The 24,366-nt window shown below is 51.8% G+C and overlaps 9 protein-coding genes across 9 annotated transcripts, besides 1 other annotated feature; 7 read left to right on the top strand and 2 right to left on the bottom strand.

Annotated features, from left to right (window-relative positions):
- Positions 1–24,366: part of a sequence feature (contig 1.130 1..308583(1)) that runs on past both edges of the window.
- On the top strand, positions 288–2,564 carry ANIA_07700 (RNA-binding protein; the record flags this gene model as incomplete). The annotated part of the gene is made up of 1 exon (XM_675877.2): positions 288–2,564. Exon 1 carries the CDS (start codon positions 678–680, stop codon positions 2,562–2,564), a length of 1,887 nt encoding a protein of 628 aa, XP_680969.1. The 5' UTR covers positions 288–677.
- On the top strand, positions 3,696–5,258 carry ANIA_07699 (mitochondrial 37S ribosomal protein mS45). Its single transcript, XM_675876.2, has 2 exons — positions 3,696–4,285; positions 4,482–5,258. Exons 1-2 carry the CDS (start codon positions 3,791–3,793, stop codon positions 5,172–5,174), a joined length of 1,188 nt encoding a protein of 395 aa, XP_680968.1. The 5' UTR covers positions 3,696–3,790; the 3' UTR covers positions 5,175–5,258.
- On the top strand, positions 6,839–8,728 carry sho1 (osmosensor SHO1). Its single transcript, XM_675875.2, has 5 exons — positions 6,839–6,912; positions 7,072–7,414; positions 7,463–7,618; positions 7,667–7,792; positions 7,841–8,728. Exons 2-5 carry the CDS (start codon positions 7,346–7,348, stop codon positions 8,351–8,353), a joined length of 864 nt encoding a protein of 287 aa, XP_680967.1. The 5' UTR covers positions 6,839–6,912; positions 7,072–7,345; the 3' UTR covers positions 8,354–8,728.
- Positions 9,724–12,334, top strand: sskA (the record flags this gene model as incomplete). The annotated part of the gene is made up of 3 exons (XM_675874.1): positions 9,724–11,278; positions 11,326–11,963; positions 12,011–12,334. The coding sequence occupies 3 exons, from the start codon at positions 9,724–9,726 to the stop codon at positions 12,332–12,334; spliced, it is 2,517 nt and encodes an 838-aa protein (XP_680966.1).
- Positions 12,677–15,696, bottom strand: ANIA_07696 (uncharacterized protein; the record flags this gene model as incomplete). The annotated part of the gene is made up of 5 exons (XM_675873.1): positions 12,677–13,125; positions 13,230–13,541; positions 13,734–14,016; positions 14,061–14,482; positions 14,526–15,696. The coding sequence occupies 5 exons, from the start codon at positions 15,694–15,696 to the stop codon at positions 12,677–12,679; spliced, it is 2,637 nt and encodes an 878-aa protein (XP_680965.1).
- Positions 17,234–19,128, top strand: ANIA_07695 (serine/threonine-protein kinase; the record flags this gene model as incomplete). The annotated part of the gene is made up of 2 exons (XM_050612066.1): positions 17,234–17,634; positions 17,679–19,128. 2 exons carry the CDS (start codon positions 17,234–17,236, stop codon positions 19,126–19,128), a joined length of 1,851 nt encoding a protein of 616 aa, XP_050468025.1.
- Positions 20,044–20,786, top strand: ANIA_10985 (bZIP transcription factor; the record flags this gene model as incomplete). The annotated part of the gene is made up of 1 exon (XM_050612065.1): positions 20,044–20,786. The coding sequence occupies exon 1, from the start codon at positions 20,049–20,051 to the stop codon at positions 20,784–20,786; it is 738 nt and encodes a 245-aa protein (XP_050468024.1). The 5' UTR covers positions 20,044–20,048.
- ANIA_10992 (uncharacterized protein) lies at positions 20,949–21,564 on the top strand (the record flags this gene model as incomplete). Its single annotated transcript, XM_050612064.1, has 2 exons — positions 20,949–20,986; positions 21,059–21,564. 2 exons carry the CDS (start codon positions 20,949–20,951, stop codon positions 21,492–21,494), a joined length of 474 nt encoding a protein of 157 aa, XP_050468023.1. The 3' UTR covers positions 21,495–21,564.
- Positions 22,486–24,336, bottom strand: ANIA_10984 (uncharacterized protein; the record flags this gene model as incomplete). Its single annotated transcript, XM_050612063.1, has 8 exons — positions 22,486–22,709; positions 22,750–22,782; positions 22,846–23,272; positions 23,306–23,473; positions 23,559–23,773; positions 23,829–23,834; positions 23,934–24,010; positions 24,212–24,336. 8 exons carry the CDS (start codon positions 24,334–24,336, stop codon positions 22,486–22,488), a joined length of 1,275 nt encoding a protein of 424 aa, XP_050468022.1.

Here is a 24,366-nt window from a genome sequence, read left to right as displayed (position 1 = left end):
CTCTGTAGTGCAGGTGCCCACTCTCCCGCCCTCCCTTTCGCTCCCCAACTCTATTCTCCCCCCGACATTCGAACAGATTACAGAACACGCTCTTTCCGGCTTCCCTGTCATTATTCTTGAGGCACTGCGCTAAACTTTGGCTGTGGCCCGGCATCCACCTCTCTTGCTCTCCCCCCCCCTGCTCTCTCTCCCTCTTCCACTCGCGCTCTCCCTTGTTCTTCTCCCAGTCGTCATTTTTAATTCTATCTTCCTAAGATTTCCATTCATCTGCATCTCCCTCCTTTGATCTCAAACACTGGTCTATTATCTGATCGCCTCGGCTGGCGATCGCTATCACTATCTGGCTTGTACCGTGTCTTACTCGCATCCTCGGTCCGTCGCATTAGTTGGTCCTCGATTTCTGCTTCATTATTGTCTGGGCCCCGTCCGTCCTATCGCATCAGCAACCCCTGGAAATCCTAATTGTAAGACATCCCACGAGTTCGAGTAACTCCTCGAGTCTTTCATCCTCGATCATCGAATTTTATCGCTATCGCCTCTCAATTTCCACGTCTGCGCCGCTTACCAATCTCGTCCGGAACCAACTCGCAACCCCCTCGCAACTCGACTCGTGCCGCCCCTCTCGCCTGCGTGGAGCCTTATCAAGCGTGGACTCCTGGACTCGCATTTCTCGAGGCATGACTGGCAATTCAATCCAGTCCACCCGCACAAGCCCACGGTCTTATAGTACCACTCAACGCACACCCTCCGCTTCGTCGGGCGCGTCGCCTACTCATCAGTCGTTTTCTTCCTTGCAAGCGCCTTCGACGGCTCAGAATGAGATGTCGGCCGACGTGTACCACCCATCTGCGTCGCAGGCACCGACTTCTATTGGCCCGGATTTCGCCTCCTATTCCTTCAGCCCATCCTCCAGCTTTGACACCATGCCCTCGAATCCCTCCTCCTTTGACGCCATCTCGTCCGCAGCCATGCGCCTAGGTGACTCGGATCGACCGGCGCAGAATTTCAACGGCTTCATCCGACCGGCAGACGCGGCGGGTGGTGGCGCGATTTTGATGCGAAAACTCCCCAAGAATATGAGTCGCGAGGCCTTGCGCAGCATGTTTTTATTTTCCAATGAGCTCTTGGATGCTGATTTCGTCCACTCGGATCTCCCGGAAGATGCCGGTTTTCTCAGTGCGATCGCGCGGTTCAGCAGCATGGCTGCGGCGGAAGAGGCGCGGAAACTGCTCGATGGCAAGCCAAACTCCAAGAACGACGCCACCATGGTAGTCGACATCTACAACAGCGGCCCGGCACAGCCTTTCCTTCCTCGCCGCAATACGATCGACCATTCTGCCGCGAGTCGTGGCCTACTGAACAACGGGCCATCTACGCGACAGTCGCGTTTCAATGGTACATTTCAAACTATGGAGAAATTATCCTCGACACACCCTGCCGGTTCATCCGCCAACGAGTCTCTCCCGCCCTCCTCCGAGTCGAACTCGCGTTTACATGGTTTCTTTTCTCCTCAGTCGCCGCTCGGAAATGGTGTTTCCGAGTTTCAACGCGTAAGCGGGAAGTCGATGATCGACCAAGATATCGATGAGGATACAGGAGAGCTACTCAAGGACCCTGTCGGTTACGCCGAAAATGGCCATTCCGCCTCTGTCTCAGCTCCGCGCCGATCTACCAACCCACAAATTCCAACCAGCCATTTTGCCAACCTCTCGTTGACAACCAACATCTCACCGCCGTCGATGCAAAATTACACTTCCGGGGGTTCGGCGCACATGGCGATTCCAACGCCATCATCAGCATACACCCCACCCATGAATGGCGCCGTGGGCAACCCAGGGTTTCCCTATAACTCCCAGCATACGGCTCGGCACAGTTTTCCAGCTGCCAACCCGAATGATATGAACCCTCCTTGCAATACTCTCTATGTGGGTAATCTCCCACCAGATACTCAGGAAGAGGAGTTGAAGGCGTTGTTCTCAAAACAGCGCGGCTATAAGCGCCTTTGCTTCCGAAACAAGCAGAACGGCCCCATGTGCTTCGTGGAGTTTGAGGATGTGCGCACAGCAGGCAAAACTCTTAACGAGCTATACGGCTACAAACTCTCCAACAGTATCAAAACCGGCATTCGTTTAAGTTTCTCGAAGAACCCGCTTGGAGTGCGTTCAGGACAGCAGGGCTCCATTAGTTCGTCGAACAATCTCCCCCAGCAAGGTGCTATTCAGGGCGGCGCTGGCCTTGGGGGAATATCGAACCACATGTTCTCCACGGTCAGCGGACCGCCGCCGGGTCTGGCGACACCACCTGGCCTGATGCCGCCAATGGGGCTTAGAAACAACGGCATTATGCACCCCACCGGTTATTCCCACACACATATGCCCATGAACGGAATGAACGGGATGAACGGCTCATTCAATCCCAACGCTGGCCTGGGTATTCGACCAAATCCCTTGAACCCGCCGATGATGCCACCGCAGCCTATCCACAACGGCGGAGCAAACGGCGGCAATATAGGGCAGCGCTCTGGCAATGCCACCCCGAACTACGACTACATGATGGGGCGGTAGAACGTGACGACATTCTGTACGGAAACCACGTCCGACATGGTTTATGATACTGGTATATCCGGCGCATTAGGAACTTTTACTTGTTTTTTTACCGGCTAGACAGCATTGGAGGATCTCCTGCCTCCCAGGAGTAAGGTTTTCGGAACTCTGGACTTCTTCGGCTCGCTTATGGTTACTTGGCTTGGAAATCGTGCCATCTCGTTTCACTTCTCCTCCACTTCTTCGCTTCTCTTCTCACTTCATTTTATTCTCGCTACGCTCTGATAGCATGGGATTGTGGGCGCCGGATTCAGCTTTCTTGTTTTGGGATTGTTGCATCTTCATAGGTAGTCTGTTGCTGTGTTTGATGTCACTTGATACCTCTGAGGCCGCAAACGATTTCATGTGGGTTCATTACGTTGTTTGGTTGTTTAGCACTGTGCCATACCCTTCACTTGTCATCATGTTTCCAACATTCCTAAGATTCTTTTGGCGGGCCTTCTTATAAGACTTTCACTATTCCTCGTTTAATGACATTGATTCCCCTGCATTATCGTTTATTTGGCGTCTCCCTCTCACACTAGCGGTATTCTTATGCTATATTCCCTACTAGGAGCTACTGTCGAACGGCTCATTGTATGCTTACCTCCTCTCCATTTTCTCACTTGTTGCTCGTTACTTGTTTTTTTTCATGATTCCTTGACAGAATAACGATAAAAACGTCAAAGATGCGAACGAAATGAGGAAGAGGGGTCGCTGGCACAGCATGGTCAGTTTTCCATTTCAATACACTGCACTGTTTGTAAAGGGCGATAGCTTTCATCGAAGAGCGGCGTTTTTCGAGGTATACACAGATTGATGGGTGATCTTGAAGAAGGGGCGCCGGAGATGGTCATTTTATGTTCGTCGGCATTTGGAGTGGAGGATATTTGATGTTTCTTTTTGTTCGATTGATATGCCTTGATTGACATGTGCGAGTTGCATCTGAGTCACGATAAAGCTGGTGATATAGTTTGCTAAATCATGAATACATGCAAGGATTGTATGCGACCAAAAGTAGACGATATAGTCACGTGAGAGCTCAGAACTCGAAAAGTTTCTTTTCGGCCCGGCAAGCAAAACGTCCTCTTCAACCTCCATATTTCACCCATCCAGCGTTTCCATATACCCAGGGCATTGGCCCTCAACAATACGTGCTATTCTATACTCCATCAATTAGTCGCTAATTGACTTTATACCTCACCACAATGCCTCCCCGGATACAATCGCAGCGTGTCTCCAACTCTCTCCTTCCCTACCTCACCTCTTCACCCGCGTCCTCTTCAAGAATTTCACTCTCATCACCATCATGTTCATCTCAGTTATCTTCTTCCCTAAATTCCGTCCGCCCGTTCTCTTCTACACAGACAACGCAGACGCAATTGCGAACGGAAATGTTCGCATGGCTCAACGGTGAAGGTGCTGCCTACAAAAATCATACTCCAGGGCAAACCAACTACATCACTGATGTAAAGACGCGCAAGACGGATCCAGACGCTAGGCCCACAAATCGGCCATTTCCCTTGAACCAGGCCTTCGTCAGTGAGAGCATCCTGAGTGAGGAGTTGCGAAACGAGATCTACGAGCAGGTTGTGGTAAAGAAGAAGAGCGTTCGGGCTGTCAGTTACGATATGGGAGTGGATATGCGGAGAGTCGCCGCTGTGTGTCGGTTAGTTGCAATGGAAAAGAGAATGCGGCAACAGGTACGTTGACTAATTTTCATTCTTGTTCCTTTCCAACCCTGCAATGATGAGACAACAAAATATTATCGATTAGTCTTTACGATCTCAGTATATCTGGGGATGTGTACAATGCCTATATCCTGATTGCACATGCATGCTTACGCTTGATTGACGTTGATTTGGTTGTTTTCCGTATCCTAATCATTTTTCTGAACAGGGGAAACCACTGGCTCTGCCGTATGCTCGCACGATCCATGAGATGGTTCCAACGACTCCCTTGTATAATGATCCACGTCGGCAACGTGAGAACCCTCATGAGTCGATTAACGACCTCCCGGCCCATCGCCTCACTGATGCTCAAATCTTCTACCCTGTCTCGGAGTCGCGCCACTTCACTCGTATTGATGCTGGTCGCGTATTCTCTGCCGCTCCAGCCCGTAAACACGAAGTAGTTGAGCAGGAGCTTGCGGACCCCTCAAAGGCCATGCACCGCATCACACGAAATCCATCTCTGATTGAAACTGTCGGCAAGGGCGACAAGGAGGAACCCGTCCTGCAGCCGGCCGACGTTCGAATCCCGCATCCCTCTCTCATCTCTTTTGAGCGCGACCGCCTAGCCAACCCGAACGAGATCTCCACCGTACTAAAGGTCCACAGTGCGCGTCTCAAGGAGGAGGAGACTGCTGAGGAGGAGCGCAAGCGTCGCGCCGAGGAGCGTCGCGAGAGCCGGACGCAGCATGTCAAACCTGAGTCATCCCGCTTCGAGTTCCGCATCAAGGACGTTGTCGTTAGCAAAGAGACTACTGGTATTGATGGTCGTGGCGCTAAGGCTCCTGGTCGGAGATACGGTGTGCCTAGCGATGACCGGAAGAAGGGCCAGGTTAAGATTCCCACTCGAGTGGAGGTTTAACATGGCAAACCCTATGCCGTATGTGATGAGTGTACTATTATGCTTGTATCTTAACTTCTATACTTGTACAAATATTGCTAGGATTAAATGCATCCTAATTGACCAGCCCTTCGCTACATAGCAAAGCCGACCGGCTACAAGCTCGCTGAGCTTGATGAGCATCGAGTTATCGTGATAGTGATTTATCGAACTGCCGTCATGATGAAACAGCGACTGAACTGTAGTTCATCTTAGGACATTATACTACTCGCTCTTGACGGTGCTGACCTTACTTTTGGGACAACTGCGTACGTTGGTAGAATGCCAATCAACGAGGTAGGTATATGCGTTAGGCCCTGATACGAAACAACTCGACAATGAGCGTGGCGGCCCTTGCAGCAGATCGTCAGCGTTACAAACAGGAACCAACACCCGTTCAGACCAGCAAACATCTTGATTAGGCAGCGCCGCGAGGCCGAAACAACTGGTCGGCGACAGAGTACATTATGCGCAAAAAGCCGAGGTGATCGACTTTAGCGACTCGCTCAGAATCAACATCATCGAGGTGCATTAACGAGGTGCTGGAACGACGTGGTCAGGTAAGAGTGGCTGATGAAGAGTTAAGCGCCGGCTTGTGTGTCTGAAGCGTCTCATGAAGCGCAGGAGACGCTGATTTCGGCCCTCAATTTCATCTGCAGGTTTGCTTCGCCTTCGCCCTTAGACATGGTCACGCAGGATAATGTTGGAACACGGGCTCAACACGTAATGGTACGAGTTCACTGCAGATTTGACAAGGTCTGAGTTGAGGTGCGGATTGGCGTCTGTATGGTGCATTCTGTAAGTACATATGCATAGGGTCTTCGTCTTGGGTTTTCGTCACGCCGTTTGATGACCAGACCGAGGATCGTTGCCGTTGTCGTCTTCTTTTGGGTGTAAGCCACACGTCAGCCTCAGTCTGGAGTCGATATCAGTAGTGGCGATGGATTGATGGCCTGGGCCCCCAAGAGAGATTGCGCGTAGAGTCGGGCGGAGACTAAATTAAAGAGGATTACGGCCCACAGACCAGCCCAGCGCTGCGCCAGGAACTCTGAACGAGAACAGAGGTACGCCCAGGAACAACCCGTGGGCAAGGAAATGAAATGAAACACCTATAGGCAATTAGGTAGTATTCTTTTGTTAATTTTATGGCCTAAATAATTCTGGTCGACTTCTTTTCTTCTGTTTCTCTTCTCTAGAATCCACTTCAATCACTACACTACCTACAGAGGACTAACTGGCAGCCTCCTTTTCCCGCCGGCAGTTCGCTTCGTGTACAACGACGGCCTCGTTTTCTTCGTCCCTCGTTCTTCTTACCTCACTTCCCCAACTCTCCTTTCTCTCCTTTCTCTCTTCCTCCCCCATCGGCCTGATTCTATTCACCGTCGACTTACGCTCGTTAAACCCCTCTCTTTCGCTCTCTTCCATTCTTACTCATCGTTCCATCTCTTTTCATCATATTCCGGCCTGGTGCTGCTCTCTTTTTTGTTCACCTGTATCTGCAAGGGGTCTAAAACAGTCTCTAAAGTCCCTTTAGCCTTCTGACGATCTCATTCTGGTCCGATCCGTCTTGAACAAGGTCGATCCGCGTTTCAAATCAATTACCTTTTATTACTTTGCTTGGATTTTCTCTCCATCACTCCCGACATCTTCGACCTCGGCTTCAGCTTCAGCTTCGATACCATTAACTGTCAACAGAGTCTATTTTCATCTGAGCGATAAGGTACGGTATTCGTCGCTTTGTATTTCTATACACCCAATTGGTTGTTGGCGGGTTGTCGCTCCTGTTTGCGTCTGCGCTCCAGCAGTATTCACTAAACCACGCTAAAAAACCATCTTTCTTTGAAAGCGATCGCTCAGTCTGGCTGACTGCTGAAAATAGTGACTCAACTTGCTGTCCTGTCGCCTATACCATACTCTATCCTCCAGGATTCGGAAAAGTGCCTGGAAGTGATCAGTCACCGAACGCCCTCGTGCTATCGAGCTGCGACGTCTGTTAAATCATTTGACACAGCCATACGAATTGCGCGCATTGACTCTGACGTCGACCGGCACATTTATACCTGGACTTCGGTTATTCTCCTATTTCTGAGTTATTGCTCCGTATACGACGGATTATTGTCAAACCAGAGTATCTACAGCAGATCGACTCAACGATGGCAGCATTACGGGCGAGCAACCTGCTAGGCGACCCGTTCGCCCTTGCCACGAGTTCCATCGCGATGGTATGTCATGAAGGCAGAAGTGTGGGCATGCGGCTGACAAGATGCTAGCTTGGGTGGTTGATTGCGTTTATTGCATCCATCGCCGCGGACGTGCAGGATCCTTACCCTAGTTTTCAATGGTGGGCCATTGCATACTCATTCTGCTGTAACGTTGGAGTGATTGTGGTGTTTCTCACAGACACCGGTCTCACTTACGGCGTGGCGGTACGTTTACTGTGTCCTTGTCAGCACGCTTTGACTGACAAAACTCAGGTTGTGGGGTACCTTGCTGCCTCTCTTGTGATGAATTCGATCTCGGCAAACTCGATGTTCAATTCCAAGAGCACATCTAGTTTCCAAGCCGCCGGTGCTGGCTTCATTCTGCTGTGCATGGTCAATGTAAGCCACTATATGCTTTTTGACTCAAATATGTTCTAAGACTGGCAGATCGTGTGGACTTTTTACTTCGGATCGGCCCCTCAAGCGAAACACCGTGGGTTCATTGACTCCTTTGCACTCAACAAGGAGAACCAAGGCTCGTATGGCGCCAACCGACCTATGTCATCTGCCTACGGTGCACGCCCCGAGACCACGACGAGCCGTCCCCAGATGTATACATCCGCTCAGCTCAACGGTTTTGAAACGTCGTCGCCTGTCTCAGGCTATCATGGCGGTGCCCCCGGGGAGACTCGTAGCCCATCGCAAGCCCGATTCACCAGTCTCGGCGGACCCAATGCCAGTAACCCTGACACCGTGGGAGAGATTCCGCCGCCGACAGAATACCCATACAAGGCAAAGGCCATCTATAAGTACGAGGCAAACCCAGAAGACGCCAACGAAATTGGCTTCGAGAAGGGAGAAGAGCTGGAAGTATCAGACGTCAGCGGCCGATGGTGGCAGGCTAGAAAAGCCAACGGCGAAACGGGCATTGCACCATCGAACTACCTCATTCTGCTATGATGGATGCCGCCTTCCTTTCTTCTACCTTCTTTGTCGTTTCCTTTTCTGGTTTGTCATGGGCCCTTGCCGGTTGGCGAGAAAATGTGTTTGATACCCTTCGAGTTGTATCACTCGGCGTGAATTTGGATTGCGAACTAAAGTCATGTTACGTCTTGATGGTTTGTTTCTTCTTCGATTTATTTTTTTTTCTCTTTGGACTTGCTGAATTGTAAGATCTCACTTGGATATGGGCTTGGTTTCTTTTCTTCGCTCCCCGGCCCGTTGAAAACTTGGGATGGATGATCGCACTCAGGTTTGATAGGATGTTTTATTGTATTTCTCTTTGTCTGATATATCTGATACGCATGAGACTGAATTGGATGATGTTCATTGGACTTCAGCCTCTCGTATGAATTAGAATGGACCGGCTTCTTGGGAGCGTCAGCACCCGAGCCGTTTCACGGCCCGGGTGAGGCAACGTTTACAGACATGCAGTAATACGCACGGAGCACACGCTGGTGCTATCTGATCCAGACCGTTGGTTCTGAAGATTAAGTATGTATATTATTTACCGTTGAACCCGAACTACGGAACCATTTCCACGAGAACGAGGTTCAGCAATCTGTCCGTCATGCATAAAGCCAGGGTTGCTTCAATAGTTTTGTTGCCAACTCATTCATGCAGACATCCTACCTTGGATGGATGTTCGGCCTTCACGGCAGTTATGCCGAGCGGTGGTGTCTGGCCTATCTCCCGGAAATTACCTGTTATTTGCAGGGCGAAGATCATGGTCTGGAATTGGGTCGGAAGGGGCCGACGATGAGATGATTACTAGAATGGCTTCGAATTGAGGGCGAGAGAAGGAGAGAGAATTGGAAAGAGAGATGGAAACTGGAAAGAGAAATGGAAAAGAGACGAATAGAAACAGATCGAGTGTTCACCCCATATGAAGTAGAGCGCCAGACAAGAGACTATTTATGCAGAGGGTCGGAATCAGAGAACGAAGGACAAGGCTCGCCGTTGAGTGACAGCTAGACGGCGAATGGGGCTGTAGCCGCCCGACATTTGACGGACGCTCAGTTTCGTTGCGTGCTTCTATTACTGGGCTGGACTGTCAGTGCTGTCAGTGTTGACAGTGTTGCACTGCAATCCAACCCGGGTCTAGTGCTCTCCCCAGGCTTCTCGTCGATGCTCGTGGTTTCCCAGCCTGCACTTCTGACTATGTTTAGATTTTCTCTTTGTATCGACACCGTTCTCTAAACTGGTTATCTCTCAAAGCGTTCCATTCCAGCATGACTGATCGCATCTTATGACCGACTGAGTGCTAAAGGATGTGATTGTCCAATTCTGTCCCCCTTAAGCGTGGATTTGTTTACCGGTCAGCTGTCACGATGTCGGAACGACGCTGGTCCACCAGGATCAAAGAGAAGGGGTTTAGGCTCTTGCGGCGATCGTCAACGTCAAGCAGACACAGCAAAAATTTGCCTCTGGTAACCGCTTCAACTTCAAACTCTACGCATGACCTGCATCCTCCGCGGTCTCGTCACTCCCAGTACTCCCAACCGGTCGACGGTGCCTACCAAGGGCAGAAGGCGGCGGAGGCGCCCGCTGGGCCAGACTCTGAGCCAAACTCTGCGTCGTCCGCAACCACCACGCCGCCCATCTCCACACCCAACGCCCTCGCGAATCCGCCGCCTCTCTCCTCCGCCAGTCGTCCATCCATCTCCTCTTTCACTGAGTCTCAGTATACTCCAGACGAGCTAGCCAGTGCCGGTACCCCAGGCGGTCAATACTTTTTCGTCCCTGATTACCGACAACCCACGTCTCCTGCTCTGCCAGAGGAGCAATCCGTCGACCAGACCTCGCCCGCTAAACCCGTAGCAAGGGAACAACCTCAATCTCAACTGCAGGAGTCGCAGGCTACGCCTCGACGGTCGGATCACGACCGTGAGCGCGCCAAGTCCGGTGCGAGCCGTAAAAGCGTCCCTTTTGAGCTTCTCGATTTCCCTCTCCAACCGCCTGGAAACACCGAGCCCTCTGCTCCTGTGTCTCCCGTGAGAACCGACCGTTCGAGCGCCCCGCCGACCGCCAGTCCCAACCGCCGCGAGCGTCCTGTATCCGGCCCTGCAGAACAACAATCGACGCCGTTGCCTTCGGTTGCAGAAAAGTCCGCTGTAAATACTTATCAGTCCCTTCCGCTCCCTCCAGCCTTCCCTAGCCGGCTAAGCGTTTTCCGTCGTCAGTCGCTGCTGCCTGCGTCCCACCAACATTTGGTAACCTCTATACTGGACACTGATTCGTTTACCGAGCCCGAGGGGATAAATAAACACCTCCCGACTATGGGATCGGGGATGGGACTGCGCAAGATCTGGGTTAAGCGGCCGGGCGGTTCGGCCACTCTTCTTCCTACGTCAGAGGATGCATTGGTTGATGAATTGCGAGATCAAGTGGTCATCAAGTACGCCAACTCGCTGGGGAAGACATTCGATGCGCCTGATATTATCATCCGCATCGCTACCCGCGAAGGGACCAGACCGCCGACCCCTGATCGCATCCTCAGCCCGGAGGAGCCGCTGTGGGCAGTGGTTGATTCATACTACCCCGGTGGTCAGACAGTGGGAGAAGCACTTCTAATTGAGATTCCTCAGCGACGCACCCCAAAACCTTCACCTCACCGTAATGTATACTTTGCTCAGTCAGAACCGGGCGAGCATGGCGATTACTTTCCGCTTATGCCGACCAATATAAACCTCTCTACACCTCCAGTGCACCAACCGGCTGCGAATAACTCTGCTGGTGCCCATTCAGCCCCGTCTATTTCCATTCTTACTACCGGCCATGCTCCGCAAGTACCGTCTCCTGGCGGCCGGACACGTACCCGCCGACCTCCCCTCGCACGGAATATTACACACTCACCGACAATACGTGGGATGTCGCAATCAAAAGGTTAGCTACCTTACCTAATACCGCTTACATGCATGCTGACTTGATAGAATCTGTGAGTTCGCAAACTGCCGCCCCGAGCCAGCCCACGCCACCAGTTCCCACACCTCCTGGTCCACCTGCAGAGTCGCCTAAAACGAAAGCACATACCCCGCCGGCGCGAGTTTCATCTCCTCGCCCTGGCCCCGTGAAACCGAAGAAGTCTAACCGGGCGTCATTATTAAACGGCGCATTTGGCGGCCTCATTGAGGGCACGGTACCACCGATTAACGTCCTCATTGTTGAGGATAACGTTATCAACCAAAGGCTCCTTGAGGCGTTCATGAAGCGTCTTAGTGTGCGTTGGAAGTGTGCAGCTAATGGACAGGAGGCTGTAACGAAGTGGCGAGAGGGAGGGTTCCATCTCGTGCTGATGGACATTCAGCTGCCCGTCATGAACGGCCTGGACGCTACAAAGGAGATTCGCCGGCTTGAGCGGCTGAATGGTATCGGCGTGTTCCCGAAGAAGAGCTCGGGCGTGTCGACGGCTGCAGCTGCAACCTCGCCGGATCCGGTAACTGAGGAGGACACATTACATGATTTATCCCTCTTCAAAAGTCCAGTCATTATTGTGGCTTTGACAGCTAGCAGTCTACAGAGTGACCGTCATGAAGCTCTAGCCGCCGGCTGTAATGACTTTCTAACGAAGGTATTTTCGTCTAGTCCTTAGCTTCATACACAAGCTAACAAAAGCAGCCCGTCCGGTTTGAATGGCTCGAGCAGAAAGTCACCGAATGGGGCTGTATGCAGGCCCTAATTGACTTCGAAGGCTGGCGCAAATGGCGCGGCTTTGCCACCTCCGAGTCCAACTCCAACACAGGCTCAGGCCGTTCAACCCCTGAGACGCGCAACGGCACACGGAAACCATCGCACCCGTCCCCGTCCCCATCTGCGAAGAAACTCAGCCATTTAAAGAAGAATGACTTGGTAGATGATTCGCCTGATAGCGGGGATGGTTCCGACTCGCCTGCTTCGTTGCATGCGGATGGACCGAGTCCGGTACAGGACGGGGCTCTCTAGAATATTATTTCCCCCTAATCTAGCAATGGATGGATCGATTTCTGAACTGGAACATTTGGTATTGTTCTGGGGGCTCTACTACATTACGTATATTTTGCTATGTGCATGCCGTTTTGCTCGTTTTGTTGTTTGTTAGATACCCAGCATAGCCATTCTGGACTTTCATTACAGCTAGCATATGAAGTTGTCAATGGAGCTTTGAACTTAAAACTTTAATAGCATTCTATCAGTACACCTTGAAGATTTGAAATAGTGGTATCATATAACAAGCCCATTGTCCCACACCCAATACTCAAGACTTCCAAACTCATCCACCCAATTAACATAGCACAAGTGACAGACTTAGATTCCCTCTCGTCCCCTTGCAACCTCCACCCTCTTCACCTCCCGTTCTACCCTCTCCATCCGCCCCTCCCACTCCCCCCAGACCTCACCACCCCCAAGCAAACTGACCTCATAATATCTCTGCAAAACCTTCGCGGTTCGCACTCGCAATTCAGCAATCTCCCTACTCTGCTCGTCTTGTTTCGCTGCTAACTGATTCATCCGCGGTTGCAGGGCGATCAAGCTCGCGGATAAGGACGCGTCCGGAATGGGCGTGTCGGTTAGACTTGTTAGCCTTGAGGCTGTTTCAGAAATCAGAGACGCGTAGGAGAGGATTATGCTAAGCATAATCTGGAGGGGGGGCGATGGTTCTGTTTCCGGGTCTGAGGGCTGGGTTGTTTCCGGGGTGTCTGTCTGATCGGTTGTGGAGGTGGGTAGCGACAAAGTTGATGTTGATCTGAAAAGGTCTGGAAAGCGTTCATCTAACCCATTCAATTCGATTCAATCCTTCGTTAGCTTTCATCACGTTGCCAACCTTAATCAATCGAAGGAAACCGAAAGAGGAACATACACAACCCCAGAATATCCCTAACGACACCAACCTTCCCTGCTAGATTCTCAAGCTCACTTTCTAATCTCTGTAGGCGCCTCGAAACTGTCTCATCATAGGACGACGGTTTCGGCGGGGGGTTGGGCGTGCCGGTCCATGCTGTGTCTCCTGTTAGGAGGTATGTGAGGCGGTTGAGTCGGGACTCTAGCAGGTAGAGAGTGGAGGAGGCGGTTGTTTCTAGTTGTGTATCGGATTCGGAGGACATCCTTTGGAGAAGAGGTGTGAGATAACTGGGCAGGTTGGGGTTCGTGTTTTGGTAGGACGAACGGGGAGCTGGATATGGCGGGAGGATTATAGAGTAGGTGTAGCTTTAGTCTTGGCAGCAATCCTCACTGAACTATGAAATCGACAAGATAATCTAAAGTCCACACATTGACGCCGATGCGTAACTTCGTAGGTCCCATATATCATATATAACATAATAGCTTTACATTAACTATTCCAGCCCCGGTCCTGAATTTTGACCTTGGTGGCCATGACTTCCAGCTTGACCGAGTAACGGCCGCACTCCTCTCTCTTGCATTTCCTGCCCTTCCGCGGGATCGTCATCAAATGAGGCAACCTGATAGTCAAAGACATTGACTTTGCTAGCGGGCACATCTTCTTGCCCAATTGAGGGAGAGGGGTACGCTGGCCGAGAACCGACCGTTCGCTCCCACTGGGTATCAGCGTTTTGTCTTGTATCGGCGTTATGCTCCCACTCCTGGAGCTCATTTTCAAAGGCGGCGTTGTCATCGGATACGAATCGCTATTTTGTTAGAGAGGAACATGTAACAGTGGAGGTAGGCATACCTGAAGAGGAGCAGGGGCTGGCTCCTCCTTGCAATTCATCGCATTGCTGTTGGCATAGACCAGCAAGACGTTCTTGGACTCTTCCCGTGCGGCACGGAGGACTTCGACCTCCCGAACCTTTCGTACAGTATACCCAATTACATCTGCATCTCTTGGAGCTGGGCGGCCGGTTTGTGCTTGTCTGGATTTTGCGTCGTCCACAGAGAAGCTGATGCGCCACCACTCGTAATCGTCAGGTTTGGGCTTGGTGGTGTCGTTTGGAGGGCTCCGCCGCAGAACATATGTCACATGAGGCTCAGTGCAGACTCCTCTCAGTGTATACTTGTGGACTGGCGGTTCGCCTGGTGAAGTTGAAGGTTCCGTCAGGTATTTGGAGTAGTTCTTCAGACTCTCCAGGGCCTGTTGTTGCCGACTCTCGAGTTCTGAAAGGTCAGCAGTAGTTTTGAACAGACCAAGGCCACAAACCTTTGAGTTTATCTTCTATCTTCCTTGAAATGGCCTTCAGTTGAAGAGCTAGTTTTTCAACACTAGTACTGTCTTCGTTTGACTCAGTTTGGGGCGCAAGAGAAGCTGCAGCATCAGCGGCCTTTTCCAGAGCTTCTCTCGAAGTGACGCCTTTGGATAAACCGGACCCGATGGAGAGGCGATCCATGAGGCTTCGTAGCTTGACAACGTCCTCGCGAATTTTGAGCCTCTGAAGACGGTATTCACGCGCAATATCTCTGCAGCTAGCGAGATATCGATCGGGGTAAAAAGTTGCTGGGATCCTCACGTCAATCGCCTTTGCTGTTGTGTCAACGCTGTCTAATTGAATAGTGAGAACATCCGCGACATGCTCTAGCCACACGTCGTCAAGCTCCTCCCCTGGTGTGTCTGACCACATGGTACCATCTAGAACATCATAGAGTGTTTGGCCATGGATCGGTTCTACATACGGTTCCAGGGTGAAAAATTCCTTATCAATCGGCTCCTCATCGATCGATGCCTCCTGCTCGGTGGCTGAACTGTCGTCCGTTTTTGGCGGCCGTTTATACGCCATTGACGAAAAGACTGTGGCCAAGGGGTTTCCAGGGTCAGCAGCAACAGCTGCTTCCTGCCATGCCTCGAGAAATGTTCCTACAGCACTGCTCGAACCATATGTCTCCAATCGTTTCAGGCCGGCCAGTGCGTCGGTGCTGCCAAAAGCCCGGGTTGTGCAATCCAGGAAGGCGACAATTCTCTGGCTTTCATAAAGGATATCGTCCCACTCGGTGTTGCCGTCCTGCGCATCATGTATCGACACTATTTTAGGGAGATAGATTGGTTGTCCGTTCCACCACTGTGCATCGTAACCATAGTTGGAGAGGACCTTGTTCCGCAGTAGCAGAGCCTCCCGAGCCAGCGGGATCGAGTGGAGGATAGTAAATAGCCCACTCAGATATAAGCTATCCTGCGTGGGACGAATAAAAGCTGGCTCGGCTGGTTGTCTCTTGCGGTCCACCGGATCCGGGCTGATGACAATCTCGCGGGCGCTGGAGTTGAAGAGGGTCAACGCCCAGTCATCTTGCTCATAATGGTCTCGCGTCGCCCGGCCGAAGTGCTGACCCGTAGTGGTGACACCGGTCTCTTGCTGCCCGAGGTTCTGGTTTAGCGACATTGCTACTGCCTGTTGCAGTTGGCGCTCCTCCTGCTCCGCCAACGACAGTCCATTCCCTGAAGTCGCGTTCCGGTCAGCAAATGCAAGCCAACTTTTAAAGAACCATACCCTTCGTGTCTTGTGACGGTGCCGGTGGAGGCGGCAGCTCGACTGCGTGAGCCGCATCTCTCATGTTCGATGTGGACGGAGGGCGCGACGGAGGGATGGGAGCAGGCGCCGCGGCATCGGAACGCTCGACTTGGTACGCTAAAGCCGTCAGCACTAAGTCCAGTCCTCCATCAGTAGAGCAACTGAGCAAATACCCGAGGGGCCTGTGTCATCGTGATAGCTTGAAACCTAACCACATCCTGGTAAGCTTGGTTTCAGCCGGGACTCGCTGCCGGATGTACCTGTATATGCGGGCCGGTAGGATCCTCAAAATAGGCATTGATGGCTTTATTCGAATCGAGGTCATTTGCCTAGGAATATTACGGTCAGACAAACGCAAGAATCGTTATATGCAAGGTACGGACTTTGAGAAAGCTGATGGCTTGGTCTCGGGAGGTATTGGTGAAGCTGATGAAGCTGGATATAGCTTCCTCTGACGGTTCAGAGGTCATTTCAGGGGCTTTCCAGCACGTGCCGGTAGATAGGGAGCCTCCGAACACAGTCAAAGGACGATGGAAGAACTCCAGACGGTAATTAGATGAAAGCTAGAGCTTCGGAGGCGACAAGCGGAGGACGCATTGAGCTTCCCCCACCACATGACGCCAAGCCCCTCCGGGGAAGGGGGGACATCTACGGCGTATATCGACTAGCATTACTTGTATATGCAATGGAATACTTCGCACTCGTCTATTATTTACGAACCATCATAATTGCCAAGACGCTCGATAGGTAGTAATCGTCAACTCTGCCATAATACCTAGGGTAAGCGATTTGCTGCTGGGCGGGGTCGTGGAGATGGAAGTCGAAAGGCACAAGCGAGATGTTCAGATAATACCGAGTAGATCTATTTACGCTATGCCTATATAATTGAATAGGGAAAAATAAGACTTAGACTGTGTTACATCCTCTGGCCTTGTGCGAGTGCTGATATAATGCTGATGGGTGATGACTCTGACGAGGGACTACCGTACCGATGGACTGCCGCCCTCGGGCTGCTTTATTCCTGTACATTTCTCCGTCAACTTCTCTTCTCCCATCTTCCATTCATATCCTTTGGACTTCCCATGTTCCTTTACTGTCGTCTTTGCAATTCACAGCACATAAATTGAATCCGCCCGGCTACCTCAGAACCCACCCCGCCGCGCAGAGATTGCCTACGGACACCTCGGACGAACATGAACTGACTCGCCCACCGATAGTCCCACGATCGGGTATCCCCCTCCTCTCGAGACTTGAGCGAGAACAGTTCGAAATTCATTTTCCATCTAATTGAGGTGGAAAAATAAGTTAGGGCACGGAACTACAAGTCTACGGAGTAGGCGGAGGTGGTCACGTCACCTTGTGTCCTCCACATCACCTCCGCTACTGACGACGAGTCCTAGTTGCCAGCATGGCTGCTGCCTTTGACGACGAGGACCTCTCGGTCTCTCTCCCTGCTGTCGACCGTGATCGTCCTCGTGAGCGCACCAACGAGCCCAATCCGTCCGATTCGCATCAGTCCGCCATGGCTATGCCCCCGCCCGCGCGACCGATCGGAAAGGGTAGTGACTCTTCGCGGCAGTCCCCAGCTACAATGAGGGATATGCAGCGCCTCGATCAGTACCATACAGTCAAGGTTCTTGGCGAGGGCTCGTTTGGAAAGGTCAAGCTGGCGATCCATCAGCCCAGTGGCCGTCAGGTAGCCATGAAGATTATCTCTCGCCGCAAGCTGCTATCCCGGGACATGATCGGTCGAGTCGAGCGGGAGATCCAATACCTTCAGCTGCTACGGCACCCTCATATTATAAAACTGTATGTCGATGTTCAATTGGGTCTGGGCCGTGCTAACGTCTTAGGTACACTGTCATTTCAACCAAAACGGATATTGTCATGGTGCTAGAATATGCTGAACGAGAGCTGTTCGATTACCTAGTGAAGCGAGGCCGCTGCAACGACGCGGAAGCCCGCAAGTTCTTCCAGCAGATCATCTGCGCTGTTGAGTATTGTCACCGCCATAAGATCGTTCACCGCGATTTGAAGCCGGAAAATCTCCTCATTGACAGGGATAAAAATGTGAAGATTGCAGATTTTGGGTTAAGTAATATCATGACGGACGGCAACTTTCTCAAAACCAGCTGCGGCAGCCCCAACTATGCAGCGCCCGAGGTCATCTCTGGCAAGTTGTATGCCGGCCCGGAGGTCGACGTCTGGAGCTGCGGAGTCATTTTGTACGTGCTGCTGGTAGGACGGCTCCCATTCGACGACGATTACATCCCGGCGCTTTTCAAGAAAATCGCCGCGGGCAACTTCCACATGCCCACCTACATTTCCTCCGGGGCTGCCCGGCTCATTCGGTCAATGCTGCAGGTGCACCCAGTGCACCGGATCACCATTGAAGACATTCGCGATGACCCTTGGTTTCTGCAAGACCTCCCTAAATACCTGCAACCTCCCCCGGAGGAGTTTATCGCAACCGACAAAGCGATTGACCCACGCAAAATCGCTGCGGGGAAGCCGCACGCGATTCAAAACAAAATCAGTCAGGTCGCCATCTCCAAGCTGGAGAGGAGCATGGGTTATGGTCGCGAGGATATTGAAGATGCACTCAGACACCCTGAGCCTAGTGCTATCAAGGACGCATTCTTCATCATCGTGGAGAATGAGATGATGCAGACAAATTCACCCACGGACGAGACTATGCTGAGTCCATCAGCTACCCCGCTACCGCCTTCCGCAGGCCGTACTGCTGTAACACCCGGCGCCAGGGCACTCCATTCAGCACAAGCACTTCCATCACGGACCCGGTCCGGCTCCCGCCGGCAGTCGGGCCCTATGGCGCTGCCTAGTGAGTCGGATAATGCAGATGTGCCGCGGGTCAGCCACGTCCGAATTCTGCCGACCAGCTTGCCGTACGTCCATGATCAGCTCATGGAGCAGCGAGAGCGAGAGCGTGAACGGGTGCGGGAAGACTCAGGGGAGCAAACCCAAGCTGCCTTGGATGAAGAGGACCCTGGTCGAACTGCTCGCTCGCCAGAAGAGCAGGAAGCGACGGCTAGGGCCCTGAAACCGCATTCGCGGAGTATCGTCGACCTTGAGAAGCTCAAATTGGAACCACCAGAGGCCCGCAGCGCTCCGCATCAGCCCACCAAACGGTCCAGGAGATGGCAATTTGGTATTCGCTCCCGTAACCAGCCATATGAGGCCATCCTCTATCTTTACAGGGCAATAAAAGCGCAGGGAGGAATCTGGGAGATGCAGCCCGCCGACTCGGGTAAGTTATATTCCTACTATACTAGGAGAAGCTGACTGGTGAAAGGAAATGCCGTACCCGTGTCAGATGGGGAGCGCCCATTACAGACCAAGTATCCGGATCTGCCGCCCGACCACTACGTTCCTAAAGACCTCTGGTTTATTCGTGCGCGCCTGCTGAAAGAGGGTGTTCATGCGCCTGGTCTGTCATCCAGCATTCACAGCAGCCGAAGCGACCTTGAAGAGATGCGCCGCCGGTTCAACATTTCTGGAACGGCTGCAGCGGAAGACAAGACAAGCCTCGGCGAATCGCTCACTACTTCGGGCCCCTCCTCTGCCACGCGAGACCTATCCATCTCTCGTATCTCCTACGGCGTGTGGGTCTTTGTGGATATCCAGCTTTACCAGCTGGAAGAGAACAACTATATGGTTGACTTTAAGTGTGACGGCTATCAAAATGTAATCCGCTCTGAGGGGGATACCGAATGGCATCCGATCAGCAAGCGGTTCCGGAATAAGGAAAAGGAGGTGACTAGTCCGTATCCGTTCCTGGATGTGGCATCCGATCTGGTGGCCCAGTTGGCGGTGGCGAGCTGATAGCTTAGGGACGGTGCAGGTTGGCGTTGGGTAATGAATTTTTGCACAATCTACTACTGTATTTGCATGGGACTGTTAGCGAGCATGTGTATGACTTAGAAAATAGTAATGGATTTGTGTACCGGGGCGATGAATTTTGCTGGCGCACGCGTGAGCAGTAATGACTTTTAACATTTGCTTTTGAGCCTAACATTTTCGATATGTCGATCTTGGTCAATTGAAATGCCTCCATTCTAAAGGGAGATTGCGGGCACCAATCAGAAACCATGAGGTATTTTCACATGTCAAATCGAGTCCCCTAACGAATCGACTTGATGCCATCACCTCTTGTTCATCTTACTGAATCCCAGCTGCACTGTATCCCCCAACCATCTGGCGCAATGGAATCGAGCTCTCGTCCTGCGCGTCTCACCACTGCCGAGCGGAAACGTCTAACAGACCGCAAGGCCCAGCGCCAGCGCCGCGAGCGCATCAAGACGTACATTGCGCGTCTGGAAAAGACGCTCGAAGAATTGACCGCGGCGTCCGGAAATGGCATGGAAGCAACCCTCCTCAAGCAACTGGAGCAGCAACGCGCAAAGACAGAGCGTCTCACGAACGTAATCAACCATATCCACGAAGTGCTGGAAGAAACGCGGAGCTTAACATCACCAACACCTGGATCGGCGCCTTCAACGCAGGGTGAGAGCGCCTCCCCGTCTGCATCGTGGCGATTACCACCTGTTCCAAAGCGCCTTTTACAGCTGCCGCAGCAGTCACCGAATGATCAGACAGGGACACCCTTTACTATCAGCGCAGACCTCGCGACCCGGATCTCCCTGCACAGCCAGAACCCGCGGAACAGTGGGACGAGGAACTACTTCCAGGTGGTCAACGAGTCGATCTCGAACGTTGCCAAGGAACAGAACTCGATACTGCCGTCTACGACGGAGGATGACGAAGATCTCGCCATTCGGGCGATACTCTGCGGATGGGATTCGGTGAGAGACGGTGGGCGCAGTCTAGATCGCGGTTGGGGGCTGCTGCAGGCGCTGGATCAGGCAATTTTCTCGCAGACGGGGTTTGTTGAGCGCGTGGCTATTCTAAGGCTGATGAGGAGTATGATTAAGGTGCATTGATATCGTCTAGCCGCGCTTCAGTGGACAGGACTAACTAGGTGAATAGTGGAATCTGTCGCCACGAGAACATACAATTCCGTCTTTTATGTTTCCGACGTAAGGCTCCTCTCATTCATTTATGTTTTCTCCTACAGGACTGACTGAAGCAGGTTAACGCAGAGCATGGTATCTCACGCACCGATAATCGACTTCTTCGCATGGTAACTCACTCACGCGTCCATTCAGACAACCAGGCTAGACGTCTATGACTATACTGACGCGATGGCGGACAGGCCCAATCTCCGCGACCACCTCATTGTCTCAGGGATAACACACATATCTGAAACAACAGCGGCCCTGTACGTCTCGCAGATCCGACTCAAATGGCCCTATGAGCTGCGCGACGTTTGCAAGTACAATGTGGCTGAGGACCGATACCGATTCTCGAGCGAGTTCGACGCTGTATACTATGATGTCCGGAATTGGACAATTGACTCGCCGCAACTGCAAATTCTGATTGAGAGTGGGCCGGATGTGGCCGGATTTGATTTTGGGAATATCAATGGGGTAGGGGCTGGCGCTGGTGCTACCATTGGCAGCGCTCAGGGGGGTGGATTGGGTGTTGGGGAGGATGGAGATCGCGGTGGCAGTGGCGATGGTAAAGGATTTGCCGATGATGTCGATTCAGCTTATTGGGATCGGTTCTTGGGTGGGTGTGATCAGATGTAAGATACCCTATCTATCGTAGGAACAGGGGTGAACATGCGGCCAAGCAGGTACTAGGCCGCCTCCGTTCCCATAATGTCTATATTGCCTTACACCATCGTCTTTGTGAAGTCCAAATAGCAGTATACCAGTCGTAGGAGTCCCATTAGTTACCTGAACCCTTTTCTCTTTTTCCAGAACCCATTCAGATAAAAGTCTTCCCACCCGCTCCGAAGCCCGTCTTAAGTACAGCTATTATATACCCTATTCGTCATCGACGAGGCCCGGAGTTAGGAGATGTACCAAAGACTCTTCTATATAGTGAGCTAGTTAGGAAGTATTAAAAAGTGAGAGGAGCAGGCGTGCTTAACTATGTCAGTTCCCACTTCATCGTCACAAAAATTGACAGTATGCTGGTCCATACCAATAAAGTCTGTCGAATCCACTTCTGTACGTGATACCAGCAGCTGTACATACGTCTAGTACAATTACGCCTCAGCCTACCCATTCAGATCAAACACTTGGAACTAGGGTTGTCTATGAATCTGCAGGGCGCATAGAAACATGTAGGGCAAACCAAGAGCCGCGAGTTAGGGCAACCGAGCCAGAGGCAACACGTCTAATAGTATTTTCCCTAGCTTCTCCGTTTTCGTTATCTTTTCTTTCTTTCTTTCTTTCTTTTTTTCTTTTTTTGTTTTTGGCATTTTCTATTTAGTCAAGGATGATCTTTTGACTGGTACTCTAGAAACAGAACCAGATCGACCCTTATACTTCTATAGCTGGATAGATATGTGGTATTTCTCCCAATTTTGACATGGCATTGCTTAATGCGCTCTTTAAACGGCTCTTAAAATCTACCTTACTCTCTTCAAGCATGCTATGTGGTTTGGTTGTCCGCCGTCGACTATGGATTCTGTCTCGAGCAGATACTACTTATATCGACATACACACCCAATGTCAACAAATAAGGTACAAGCGAGCTCCAACATCCACTCTAGGTATATACACTAGGAAACTACTTTGGCTTGACGCAATCTTTCTGCTCCCGGTCCCCATCTGCACCCAAGCCCAACCCTCTATATCCATATCTTGCCATCCCCTTCCTTCTTGCCCACACGGCAGCTCCCCAAATCCCCCGTCTTATATACCCCCCTCCCCCAGCATAGACAACCAAACCCCCTAAGGCCCCCGCATATCCGACCGCCTGGAGGAGGGAGACACTTGTTCCCCAGAATACCACTGACGCAAGGATAAGCAGGATGTTCTTTGGAATACTCACGAGCGTCATTGTTAGACCCGAGGTTTTGCCGATCTGCAGACACACAACATGCAATCAGCGATGCAAACATAATGAGAGGAAGAACGGGGCGCAGACAGACCAGCGTGAAAACAGCAACGTTCAACATGAACCCTACCACTGCGTTGAGGAGGAGGGTCCCAAGTCCTGTGGACAGGATAATCCCCAGCAGTCCAGCAGGTGCTGCCTCTGAGGCAGACGACGAGTTGGGGTCAATTTGGTCCAGCAGGAGTGGGAGGATTTCCGTCCTCCACGCCAAGATGCCGTTCATCACGGCGCAAATGGGGGCTGTGTAGTAGAGGCTCAGGAGGGGATCCATATTGGTGAGTCTCAGGCTCTGGCTCTGTCCCCGGGCTGTGTTTTCGCTTGTCGATGCCTCTTCCTCGTCTTTGGAGCTCGTTTCATGCAGTGTATCGGTGCCGAGTGGACCGGGCTCTTCGCCCGTTTCTGCATTATGCGTCTCCAATGTAGGCGAGGACAAAGAGGAAGAGGTGGAAGTGAGAACCTGCATAAGCACCAGCCTGAGAGCATCACAAACCAAACTAACAAGCTGCACCGCTACACCAACCCAGGAGAACTGGATCTCGCTGACGACAGTCAGCCCGACGCTGGCTGTAATGACGGCCACATTGACGAGCTTGGCCGCGGTCAGTTCTGTGACGCCGTAGAGGGCGCTAATGAGGAGCGTTATCACAGGTCCAGAGGCCTGATTCATGCCGTCCATTAGAGTTCAGTCTTCATTATTTCGTCCTATATCCTGTGAGACGAAGGGGCAGGCTGGACATGCGTACCTTAAGCATCTGGATAAACCCGACATTGAGATATATGTATGCCATATTACTGCAAACGAGACTCCCTGAGTAAAGAAGACCGATTGGCGCAATTTTGGCCATGTATAGGCTTGGCGTCATCTTGATCGATCTGGGGGTCGCGAGGATGGAGGTGCGAAAGAGGAGCTGGGTGGCGAGGGTTGCGAAGAAGAGGTGCCATGATGTCAGGAGGATTGCTGTTCAGTTGCTGTGGTTCAGCACGTTCAGGCCAGGAATGGGGAAAGAACCTACGGTAGCCTGCTTAGATGTTAGTACTGAATGTTGTTTGCGAGGAGATAGTGTTGGTGTTCGGGAGGAAGAGGGAGACAAGGGAGAGATGAGATAGGGGGAGCGCACGAAACGGAGTCGACTCGAGAATCCATTTATTGAAGAGGATTGTCAGGTTGGACCAGAAGATCCAGTTTCTGCATTGTCTGATTTAGCTGGCTGCATGTCTATGGAGGATAGTCCAGAAATTGAGGGAGAAGCAGGAGGCATACAGAGTGCAGAGAACGATACTCCATCCTTGAGGAGCGGGTGTAGTATACATCTCGTGAAAATGGTCTCCGAGATGGAAGAGAGACCATGCCTACTCTACTTTTAAGCACTTTCTATTAATATGGGCCGTGCTGTACTGCAATGCAACAATGGCTGACTCGTCTCTGCTAGATGCAACCCTAACTCTCTGGTTCCAAGTGGACAGACGGTCTGCAGACACTTCCAGATGCGGCCAAGGTACAAGGTAACCATACATTATCATACATCTAAATACTCTGAGCAAACGTACCTA

This window comes from Aspergillus nidulans, chromosome IV, assembly GCF_000011425.1.
Source record: "Aspergillus nidulans FGSC A4 chromosome IV".
NCBI classification, from domain to species: domain Eukaryota; kingdom Fungi; phylum Ascomycota; class Eurotiomycetes; order Eurotiales; family Aspergillaceae; genus Aspergillus; species Aspergillus nidulans.
The sequence above is the reverse complement of the archived record's forward strand: the minus strand, read 5'-3'. Positions and strand labels throughout refer to the sequence as shown.

Bases quoted from the DNA above. Each gene is read 5' to 3' on its own strand.
- ANIA_07699 (XM_675876.2), top strand. From the start codon at position 3,791: ATGCCTCCCCGGATACAATCGCAGCGTGTCTCCAACTCTCTCCTTCCC. The intron at 4,286-4,481 runs GTACGTTGACTA...TTTTCTGAACAG, and splicing joins AAAAGAGAATGCGGCAACAG to GGGAAACCACTGGCTCTGCC.
- sho1 (XM_675875.2), top strand. From the start codon at position 7,346: ATGGCAGCATTACGGGCGAGCAACCTGCTAGGCGACCCGTTCGCCCTT. The intron at 7,619-7,666 runs GTACGTTTACTG...GACAAAACTCAG, and splicing joins GTCTCACTTACGGCGTGGCG to GTTGTGGGGTACCTTGCTGC. The intron at 7,793-7,840 runs GTAAGCCACTAT...TAAGACTGGCAG, and splicing joins TTCTGCTGTGCATGGTCAAT to ATCGTGTGGACTTTTTACTT.